At 40.8% G+C, this 12118-nt stretch overlaps 1 protein-coding gene across 1 annotated transcript in view; it reads right to left on the bottom strand.

Moving 5' to 3' along the window:
* LOC113429960 (uncharacterized) overlaps positions 1–11711 on the bottom strand; it is a 69488-nt gene extending 57777 nt beyond the window's left edge. Inside the window, exons 1-5 of the mRNA XM_087954139.1 lie at positions 10681–11711; positions 10309–10423; positions 10127–10194; positions 7523–7652; positions 1113–1227 (exon numbers count right to left, since the gene is read on the bottom strand). Of these exons, the coding sequence (XP_087810265.1) occupies positions 1113–1227; positions 7523–7652; positions 10127–10194; positions 10309–10423; positions 10681–11598 (1346 nt within the window). The 5' untranslated portion in view covers positions 11599–11711. The remainder of the gene's footprint in view (positions 1–1112; positions 1228–7522; positions 7653–10126; positions 10195–10308; positions 10424–10680) is intronic.
* Positions 11712–12118: the final 407 nt, after the last annotated feature.

Below are 12118 nucleotides of genomic sequence, written 5' to 3'. Positions count from 1 at the left end.
GGGTAAAGGTCTTTCCACATTCCATGCATTTAAATGGTTTCTCTTCTGAGTGGATCATTTTATGGGTAAAAAGAGTACTTTTTTGAAGAAAGGTCTTTCCACACTCCATGCATTTAAATGGCTTTTCCCCTGTGTGGATCTTTTTGTGCATAGTAAGTCTATTGCTCAGAGCAAAGGTCTTTCCACACTCCATGCATTTATATGGTTTCTCCCCTGTGTGTATTGTTTTGTGTCTTCTGAGTCCACTGCTATGAGTAAAGGTTTTCCCACACTCCATGCATTTATATGGTTTCTCTCCAGTGTGGATCTTTTTGTGGAGAGTAAGACTATTGCTCAGAGCAAAGATCTTTCCACACTCCATGCATTTATATGGTTTTTCCCCTGTGTGTATTGTTTTGTGTCTTCTAAGTCCACTGCTATGAATAAACGTTTTCCCACACTCCATGCATTTATATGGTTTCTCTCCTGTGTGGATCGTTTTGTGGAGAGTAAGACTATTGCTCAGAGCAAAGGTCTTTCCACACTCCATGCATTTATATGGTTTCTCCCATGTGTGTATTGTTTTGTGTCTTCTGAGTCCACTGCTATTAGTAAAGGTTTTCCCACACTCCATGCATTTATATGGTTTCTCTCCTGAGTGGATCATCTTATGGGTAATAAAACTAGATTTTTGGATAAAGGTCTTTCCACATTCCATGCATTGAAATGGTTTTTCTTTTGAGTGGATCATCTTATGGGTAAAAAGATTACTTTTTTGAGTAAAGGTCTTTCCACACTCCATGCATTTATATGGTTTCTCCCCTGTGTGTATTGTTTTGTGTCTTCTGAGTCCACTGTTATGAGTAAAGGTTTTCCCACACTCTACGCATTTAAATGGTTTCTCTCCTGAGTGGATCCTTTTATGGGAAATTGGATTGCTACCACTTCTGAACCTGTTATCATACTCTCTGTATTTGGTTTGGGTTGAATAGTGCTTGTCTACATGTAATTTATCTTTGATTAGCTTCACACTTTTCCCAATATATTTTTTCCTTATTTTTTCTTGTTGGGCAATGAAATCTTGCTTTGAAGCATCAGTGGAAGATGAGCTTTCCTGATTCCAAATCTTTGACTGGTTTTTCTCATGGCTTTCAAATTCCATTCGAAATCCAAACTTTTCCGTTCCATCTGTAGCGTTTATCACTTGGAACAGTTCATAGGAATCTTGATTCTCCTGCCCATTATTACCTTCAAAGGAAAAGAGAAATGAAAATGATAATACAAATCAAACCCAATTACAACTTTATATAATTCTAAATCTTATAAATCTATATAAACTTTTATCTTATCCTATAACTTAATATTAAATATTCTAAATGTTCTAAGTCACCAGTATTTTACAATCCTTATTGTTACTAATTATTCCACGGAAACAAATCGATTAGCACTTAGGTCTGTAAAAATCAGTATACCTTTTCTAAGTAAATAAATTTATAGTTGTAATACAGAAGAAGAAAAAGAAAAGAGAGGAGAAAAGGGGAATTTGCCTTACCATCAAAAAATCAATAAGTAGAAGACCAGATAAACAGTTTGAAAGAGTAATGCCAAAGGAGGATTCAAGAGAATAAAATAGAGTGGTAGAGAAATAAAGTTTTAAGGCCAGAATTAAGACTACTGTTTTTGAGCTTTTGTATTTCTCTTCCGGCACTCCGGAAGGAAGGTGGTGAGAAGTGCTGACTAATCCCTATCAGCAATCAGTCTTTCCCAAACATCAGTTGCTCTCTCTCTTTCTTCCCCCCACACTTTTGAGTCCAATGTCTTAATCTCCTTCGGTTACTGCTTTCACCTCAATCCAATAGTGTTCCCCACCAATTCTTAGATGTCTGTCAGACAAGCAGTATTAAATAAATAGAGTCTATAGTCTTGTTGCGCTGAGTTCAGAGATTCAAAGTATCGTTTTCAGAGCCGCGTTTCTCTCCCTTCCGTCGCTTCTCTCCTCTTCGGGTTTTAATCCTAGTCTCTTAGTTTAATCCACAAGTCTCTTAGTTTTCCAATATTTCTTCTTCTCCTCTCAGACTTTTCCTTTCAACCGCTGTAGTCAACACTTTCACTTTGTCAGTCAAGCCTTTCCACTCACGCTTATCGCACTTTAGCTTTTCTGGCCACTTTTCTCTCGGGCTCCCGACATATACAACTCACAATATAGGAAAGGAAATCTATCGCCAGTCTCGCTCTTCACTACTGTAGTCTTTCTGCACCTCTTTCCACACTGATCTTACAGGCTGTCACTTTCTCGCTTCATCACGTCGGAGGAAGACCGGACTTTGGAGCCGCCATAAACTGGCAGCCGGCTCTTTCGCGCTGGGCTCAGGGGCTCTTCCCTTCATTGCCAGGGGGTTGCCTTCCCCCACACAGCAACCCGTGGGTCCCCTACACCGACACGAATCTCTTCGGGGTTCGTGTATCCTCTGGGGATCGCTCCAAGCGCAAGAAAAGGTATCCGGAAACCGTGCGTATACAATATAACTTAAGGATTCTTACAGACTGTCAAAAATGAAGAAGTTTTTAATTGTTCACCTTCTTTCCTTCTTTCTTTTTCCTTCCTTTTCGTGTTTCTTTCTTTCTTTTTTTGCTGCCCTTTCTTGGCTGTGTTATTTGTGTATATGTTGTAGATGTGTTTTTTTAATTGTAAAATTAATAAAATTTGTTTAAAAAAAAAGAAAAAAGAAAATGATAATACAGTTAGAGAAAAAGATCAAACTGTAGAAAATCAAGTGAATTTCCTTCTGGATTTATCCAAAATTCCATTAGGTTGTATGTTTGCATGCTTACAGTAGTGTGATATAGATATGATGATTTCTATATTCATGAGCTTTGGAAATATTAGAAAATACCTCTTTCTTTACAATTATCTATATCTCATCTCATCTCATCTCATCTCATCTATCTCTCTATCTATCTATGCAAATCTCACTCTAAGTCAGTTTTGAGTTAAGGGGAAACATCCAAGGAGGAATTAGGAGGAAACTTAAGATTTATTGGGATGGATTAATTTAAGCAGAGACCTGTGAGAACTGAAACAATTTTGAATCAAGCTCCTTCCCTGGTGTACCTTGGAGCAGCTGCTCCACGGCATCTGTCTTGTGGGCGGAACCCCCACTCGGCCCATTCCTTGAACTCAGTGATGAAACTTTGGAATAAAATCCCTTGCTTGAAGCCTCCCATTGGTTTGTAAACGCTCTGCACGGAGACTGGAAAGGTTGGGAAGTTTCAAGAATTTTGCTGTCCCACGGTCTAATTGGCTTGCAAGGGCTCTTTGGCCGGATCTGATACATAGAAAACGGAGGCCTAAACTACTTGTTGCCAACCAACTAACAAACATATGTATTATGAAACACATTACAACAGTAATGGGGGACTTCAATTACCCTGATATCAATTGGAAAACTAATAATACACCAAGTGAGAAGTCAAATAGGTTCCTAACCAACCTAACTGATAACTTTGTTGTCCAAAAGGTAGAGGATGGAAACAGAGGGGCAGCCATACTGGACTTAATTCTTATAAACAGGGAAGAAATGATAGAGGGAGTTGAAACTGCAGGAATCTTGGGTGATAGTGACCATGCCATACTAGAATTCAATATAACACAAACTTAAGCAATAGAACATAATGATACCAGACTCTTAGATTTTAAAAGAGCTGATATTAATAAACTCAGAACGAAGGGAAAGATTCCTTGGATGAAAATCCTAAAGGGGAAAACAACTCAGGAATCTTGGGAAACTCTGAAAAGTACGATCGTAAAAGCCCATACCAGCACAAAAGCACTAAGAAAGAAAAACAAGAAATCCAAGGAGAAACCAGCATGGCTGCACAAAGATCTCTCTGACAAATTGAAAGTAAAAAAGGACAAGTACAAAAAATAGAAAGAGAGACATACAACTAAGGAAGATTATCAGCAGACAGCCAGAATCTACAAAGACGAAGTCAGGAAAGCAAAGGCTCAGAACGAACAAAGTCTCGCAACAAAAGTCAAAGATACTTTAAAAAGTTTCTTCCAACATATAAATAACAAGAAAGAAATCAAGGAAACAGTTGGTCCACTAAAGAGAGAATATGGCAAAGAAGTAACAGGCAACAGAAAGCAGAACTGCTTAACTCATTCTTTGCATCAGTCTTCACTCAAAAAGAAATTATAGCGCAACCTACCAAAAACATAACTGTAATAGACAGACTAGAAATAAAGTTAAAATAAGCAAAAAAAATAACAAGAGAAAATCGGTCTGATCTTGATGAACACAAATCACTGGGACCTGATGGATAATTTCCCAGAGTTTTAAAGGAGCTGGCAGAGGTCATCTCAAAACCACTACACCACATCTTTCAAAAATCCTAGAGCACCAAGGACCTACCAGAGGACTGGAAAAGTGTCAATGTGGTTCCCATCTTCAAAAAAGGGGGAAAAAACAGACCCAGGAAACTACAGCCCAATCAGATTAACAGGCTAATACCCAGGAAGATACTGCAAAAGATAATAAAAAAACAGATCTCCCAAAATCTAGAAACAAGAACAGCAATAACTAGCAGTCAGCACGGGTTTGTTAAAAACAGATCATGCCAAACCAATCTTATTTTACTCTTCAATATAGTGACTAAATTAATAGACTAGGGAAATATTGTGCACATACTTAAAGTTCAGCAAGGCATTTGACAAAGTAGACCACAACCAACTCTTCTACTCGTTGTAGAATACCTTATGCCACCAGACTTGAAATTCTAAAACTAGAAAACCTTGAATTACGCCGTCTTCGGTCTGACTTAAGCATGGTATATAAAATCATACATTGCAATGTCCTACCTGTCAATGAATACTTCAGCTTCAACCATAACAACACAAGAGCACACAATAGATACAAACTCAAAGTAAACCGCACCAAACTTGATTGCAGGAAATACGACTTCAGCAATAGAGTGGTCAATGTCTGGAATACTCTACCCGACTCTATAGTCTCTTCCCCAAACCCCAAAAACTTTAACCTTAGACTGTCTACTATTGACCTCACCCCTTTCCTAAGAGGTCTGTAGGGGGCGTGCATAAGCGCACCATCGTGCCTACCGTCCCTGTCCTATTGTTTCTCTTATTCTTTTATTTTTCTTATATGTACCCATTTCATGTATTCACAACTATGTATACACTTATACTTATTATCTTGTAAACAATTGGCAAATCAAATAAATAAATAAAATAAACCAACTTATTGGGAAGCTAGAAAAAAGCGGGATAGATAGAATCACATCCAGATGGATGTGCAACTGGCTGACAAACCATACTCAACAAGTAGTCCTTAATGGATCTAAGTCTACATGGAGGGAAGTAAGCAGTGGAGTGCCACAAGGTTCCGTCTTAGGCCCAGTACTCTTCAATATTTTCATAAACGACTTAGATGAGGGAATAGAAGGGGAACTTACCAAATCTGCAGATAATACTAAGCTGTCAGCAATAGAAGACATCCAAGAAGATAGGCTCAAGATCCAGATGGATCTTGACAGAGTAGAACATTGGACCCTATCTAACATTAGCCAAAAAAGCTAATGCAATCCTAAATTGCATTAACAGAGGGATACAATCAAGATCAAGTGAACTCATACTACTCTATAAATCCTTAGTAAGATCACACCTAGAATCCTACATCCAGTTTTGGTTACCACAGTATAAAAAAGATGTTGAGGCTTTAGAAAAAGTGCAGAGAGGAGCAACCAGGATGATTAGAGGATTGGAGACTAAAACATAAAATATAAAGAACGGTTACAGGAACTGGGCAAGGCTAGTCTAGTGAAGAGAAGGACCAGGGGAGACATGATAGCAGTGTTCCAATATTTGAGGGGCTGCCACAGAGAGGAGGGGGTCAAGCTATTTTCTAAAGCACCTGTAGGCCAGACAAGGAATAATGGATGGAAACTGATGGAAAGATTCAACCTAAAAATAAGGAAAATTTTTCTGACAGTGAGAACAATCAACCAATGGAACAGCTTGCCCTCAGAAGTTGTGGGAGGGTCATCACTTGAGATGTTCAAGAAGAGATTGGACTGCCATTTGTCAGAAATGGTGGAGTCTCCCGCTTGGGCAGGGGGTAGGACTAGATGACCTCCAAGGTCCCTTCCAACTCTATCTGCAACATGTCCCACTTTAGTACGAGATCACACAAGACAAGCAGTGCAAGATCTCAGGCTAGTGATCACATGTGATCTCGTACTGCAGCATTTTAGACCTGCGTTCTTTTAGGAACTGAGGACTGCACAAGATCCAGTACAAGTCTTTGAAAACAAAGAGGCCTTCCCTATGTTTGCAAAGCATTTTGCCCTGGATCTCGTGCAGGCCTTGGTTTGCAGAGAACAGAGGCCTAAAATACTGTAGTACAAGATCACGAGAGCATGAGATTTTGTGCTACTAATCTCACGTATCTCTCATTACTTTAGACCTCTGTTTTCTGCAAATGCACTGAAGCTGGCAAAGGAACCGACATCTCACTACATCATCACAATGTAAGTCTCAGCAGAGTGGGAGTATAGATAGTGCGAACGTTGCACCGCCTCTGCTGTCGTTCGTAACTATGAATGACAGCCATTGTGCTGCAACATTCATAATTTCAGAACCAGGTCTTAAGTATTTGAGGCAGGGCTAGGTCGTAACTTGGAACAGTCACTTAGTGATCTGTCAAAACTCAGGGATTACCTGTAGCCTAGGATGCTCTGAGACACACTACATGAGGCCTTTGTTCATGAATTGGATTGGGAGAATGCTCTTTACAGAAAGCATGTAAGCATATTTGAGGGGCTGCTAGAAAGTGGAAGGGGTCAAGCTATTTTCTAAAGCACCTGTAGGACAGACAAGGAATAATGGATGGAAACCGATCCAGGAGAGATTTAACCTGCAAATAAGGAGAAACTTTCTGACAGTGAGAACAATCAACCAATGGAACAGCTTGCCCTCGGAAGTTGTGGGAGTGCCATCACTAATCTCATGTTTCTCTCACTACTTTAGACCTCTGTTTTCTGAAAATGCACCAAAGCTGGCAAAGGAACCGACGTCTCACTACATCGTCACAATGTCTCAGCGGGTATTGATAGTTCAAACATTACAGCTCCTCTGCTGTCATTCATAAGTGTGAATGACAGCCGTTGTGCTGCAAGATTCATAATTTCAGGACCAGGTCTTAAGTACTTGAGGCAGGGCTAGGTCGTAACTTGGAACAGTCATTTAGTGAACTTAAGTGTCATAACTCATGGATTACCTGTAGCCTAGGATGCTCTGAATCACACTGCATGAGGCCTTTGTTTATGAATTGGATTGGGAGAATGCTTTTAACAGAAAGCATGTAAGCAAAGAGACATTGACTCTTTCCTTCCTTGGAGTACAAGAAGGCCAGATCCTTTCCTTCTCCCTCCAAGGAGACGATATCTGATTAGTGACTTTTTAATAAAAAAAACTAACTATAATCAGTCTTCTTGAACTCTTGTTTGGGGACTAGAAAACTCTTACCCAGAGAGATCACGTTCCTATGGTTTTCAAGCATGACTTCCGAATGCAGTGCTTTTTGGTCAGGATCCAGTTGAGACCATTCCTCCTCAGAGAAATACACAGCCACCTCTTCGAAGGACACAGGACACTCCTGAGCATGGAAAAAAGAACAGGAGGATTCGCAAGATCGTTCATCTTCATCAATGATTTAGACAAAAGGATAGAAGGGGATCTCATCAAATTTTCACACCAGACCAAATTGACAGGAATAGCAACACTTCAGAAGATAAGCTTGAGATATAGAAGGATCGACACATTGGGCACCATCTAACAAAATGAGAATGAATGGTGAGAAATGTAAGGTGCTACATAGAATAGGCTCAACAGTAGAAAGTGCAACAGGGATCTTGGAGTCCTAGTGGACAATCACTTAAACAAGAGTCAGGAGTGTGCTACAGTTGCCAATAAAACCCAACTCAATCATAGGCAGCATTAAGAGAGGGATAGAATCAAGTTCACATGGAATGTTAGTACCACTTTATAATGCTTTGATAAGACCACACTTGGAATATTGCATTTAGTTTTGCTTGCCAGAGGTAAAAAAGATCTTGAGACTCTAGAAAGAGTGCAGAAAAGAGCAACCAAAATGATTAGGGTCACGGAGGGTAAAAATATAAAGAATGTTTGCTGGAATTGGGTATGTCTAGTTTAATGAAAAGAAGGACTACAAATGACATGATAGCAGTGTTGCAATATCTAAGGTGTTGCTAAAAAGAACATGAGGCCAACCTATTCTCCAAAGCACCTGAAGGTGGGACGTGAAGCACTGGATGGAAACAAACCAAGGACAGTACTAACATACAACTGAAGAGAAATGTCCTGACAGTGAGAACAATTAATTAGTTGAATGGCTTCCTTCCAGAAATTGTCGATGCTCCAATACTGGAGGTGTTTAAGAAGAAATTGCATAGCCATTTATCTGAAATGTTATAGGGCTTCCTGTCTGAGTAGGGGGTTGGACTAGAAGACCTCCAAGATCCCTATCATTTCAGTTATTCTGTTCCATTGTTCCCAAGTTCCCAAATCAAAGATATGCACTAAATTAAATGGCTTTGATTCACACAAGTCCTATTTTTAGGTGAGAAAATGGACAATTCTGAAAATTTGACTGAAAAATATTTGGGTCAAGTTTTATCAAGTTGATTGATTTCTGCCAAATTTACAGTGCCTTTCAGTAAAGTAATCCAACTTCTGGGTCAATTGATTTATCATTCTATCATTAATTGATCGAGTAGTCTGAGCCACTGGCTGAATGAGAGAAAAGAAAGAAGAGATAATTCTCTGCAAAGGTCATTTCTCAGCAATTGCAAAGGAGGAATGTTTTCCTAATGCAGGCACAAATCAAGAGGATTGGAAATTATTACTACATGCTCTACGTGTCCATTCTCTTTGGATTTTAAAATTCTGCTTTATTTTTTAATGTGACTTGTTTTTTGAACTAGTGGCTATGAACAAGGCTTTTTAAAAATGGTGGCAATGTGGCAAAGTGAATCTTGTTATTTTCTTATTTTTTTAATGTATAATAAAGTTTATTAAATTTTCACCTTTAAAAAAACAAATTCTATATACATTTTTGCAGTTTTTGTGACATCAGTTATACCATTCTCTATATACATACATACATACACTTATTTACAATTATACTTTAAAGCTTCTACTTTTGCATTATATTTTCTAACCAGACATACCACTTTTCCCAGGCCATATAGAATTCTTTATTTTCTCTCTCCTGCAATTCCATTGTGAATTTATTCATTTCTGGCGCAATCCATTATTTTTTTTATAATCATGTCACCTGTGAGTGTACTATCTAATTTCCAAGTTTGAGCATATAGTATCCTAGCCGATTTTAAGATATGTATCATTAGACATTCATTCTCTTTCGTATATCCTTTGTTTATCCCTAATAAAAACATTTCAGGTTTGGGTACTATCTTTAGACTTGTTATTTTCTGTAGCCAGATCTGTATCTTATTCCAGATTTTTTTGCTTTTGGGCAAGTCCACCACATGTGAAAGAACGTACCGGGTTTCTTTTTGCATTTCCAACACTCTTATTTTAGATTTGGATAAATTTTAGCCAATCTTGCCAGTGCTAGATGTCAACAATAGAACATTTTATATAAAATTTTGAGACTGGTTATTTTCATGAGCCTTGCACAACTCCAAATCAAAAAATTACAAAGAGAATGGGTCTCTAGCAGTTACTACCACTGTTATACATTTATTCCTATCACCTGAAGCACTTCTAAAAAATTACTTCTTCTAAACTCATAGTTGCAGGGGTACCTAGCAAAAGCAGTTAAGCTGTGGTCATTAAAAAAAAGAATTCCTAAACAGAATCTGAGGGTAGAAATGACAAACTATTGTGTCCCAGTGATAGTCTACAGAGGAAGTTAAGCTGGCTGACAGCAACTTGAACCTGCTGTTACACTGTCCATGTCACATAGGAACACAAAAATAACACAGTACAAACAAGGGGGAAAATAGAAGGAGAGAGAACTCTGCACACCCATTTCATTTCCTGAAGGGAGAATACAAATCTAACATTTTTTCCCTTTCTTACTTGATTTGGAGGTTCAACCACTGCTTGAGCTCCATCGTAAAAACCAGAAAGCTTCATTCTTTGTTTCTCTGTAAGGAATAATTTCAAAATGTATATTTGACAAAATAAGGGGAGGTATATTACTGAAGAAAAGAAGGTAAGACAGATGGGTAATTGGAGGTAATCGGAGGATCTTGGATTACCTCCTGAGGTGTCCTGACCTGGATCTTCCCAAGGGATCCTCCTGAAAAATAGCTCCTGAGGGGGATTTGATGGATTCTTCTTTCCCTCACAATCTCTGATCTCCACAGTGGAGCACTTTAAATAGGGGGAAGCAAAAAAGATGCAGAATTAATCAACATCACATGACATAAAGTGGATTCCTATATTTGGAACACAACCTCAAAGCCCACAATATCCATCTGTGTCATTGAGTGAGAAAACAATGGAACAACGTCTTACAAGAATTGGTGGGACATCACTATATATTATGAAGGTCAGAGAAGTTTGGGAAGAAGAGGCAAAGTATTCAAATACATTCTGTATTCTCTTTTGAGCTCCCTAAAGTCTCTCACCTGCAACTTGACCTGCTCCTTCTGGTCGTCCCCCTGACTCAGGAGGAAGCCTTCAGCCAGGGCCACCGCCTGGGAACTGGTCTCTGCTCCACACTCCCTCACCCAGGCCTCCATCTCTGGGGGCAGAAGGAACAGGAGCTGTTCCAGAACAACCAGGTCCAGCATTTGAGCTTTGGTGTGTTTTTCTGGTCTCAGCCATCGCCTACAAAAGTCGTAGAGTCGGCTGCAAAGTCCTCGGGGACCCTCGGTCTCCCAGTATTGAATGAACTTCCAGGGCTGGACTTCTGAAGGGAGGATGGTTTCTTCCTGCCCAGTTCTGGTCCAGATCTCCCCACCCTTCCCAGGCTGAACAGCTGAAGGGCCTTTTCTGCTTCCCTCTTTTGCAAAAGGTTGTGTCTCCATCCTTTCTCTCTTCTGCAGAGCAGCTCCAAATGGGTCCAAGGACTCTTGTGGATCTCCAGGTGCCTTTTCCTTCACAGGACCATTTCTGGGGCCGCAAGACGGATCCCTGCAAGTTATTCCACTCTTCTTCTTCTTCTTTTTGGCTTGCAAAGATTTCAAATGGTATCTGAGATAGAAAGAAAAACAAACGCCAAGAATTAGAAAGAGGAATTCAGACCCTGGACCACCTTCATCCAACCTGCCCGGAGCCCCAAGCCGCTCATCCCAGCGCAGGGCCAAGGTCCCTCCGAGCAGGCCCCGGAAGGAGGCAGCTACAGAGGCCGCCCTGCTTCTTTTCCCCTCCGGAGACAGGATTGGGCCCTCGGAGAGCCCGGTGCGAATCCTGCCTCTTCCTCGCCCGGCTTCTCTCCTCTCCTGCTGGGCCTCCGCACTCCCCCCTCTTGGGCTCTTCCTCGGAGACGGGGCCTTCCGGGCATCATCGCTTCCCCTTGCATGGAGAGCGCGGCTGGGGAGCATGGGACCCTGGAAGAGGCCGTCCCCCCCTTTCACTCGTGGTCGTCTGGATATCCACTCACCAGAACGCCTCAACCTCTCCGGTCCCTGCAGAGCACAGGGATTAAAGCTAGCGACTGTACTGTCCTAGAGTGGCAAGCGTGTGTGACGTCACTTCCTTCCCGGCCTCACTTAAAAACCCAGTTGTGACATTCGCCCTCCAGTGGACCAGTATGGAAATGCCTGATGTTCCCTTCTCTTGGCGGAGGGCGCCCCCTTGTGGATTTGGCGCAAACTGCCAGGATTATAGAAGGAGCGGATCTGAGAGGGGGAGAGGGCAGGGATCACGGGCATGGGAGTAGGAGGAAAGACTTTCTCTCAATGCCTCCCTGCCCGACAATGTCTTTGGGATCTCCAGAGGTGGCAATTTCTCCATCTTCTCCTTCCTGTGCAGGGACGTCTGTGGAGATGGAGAAAAACCTCTCTGGAGGATTTGAACTCACTTCCCTCAAGAACAGTCACCCTGAAGAGATTGTGGGAGGCC

This window comes from Notechis scutatus, chromosome 2 (assembly GCF_049901735.1).
Source record: "Notechis scutatus isolate UNSWTSFEM ecotype Mainland chromosome 2, rNotScu1.2, whole genome shotgun sequence".
In the NCBI taxonomy this organism is placed as follows: Eukaryota; Metazoa; Chordata; class Lepidosauria; order Squamata; family Elapidae; genus Notechis; species Notechis scutatus.
Note: the sequence above shows the minus strand (reverse complement) of the source record. Positions and strands in the feature narration are given on the sequence as shown.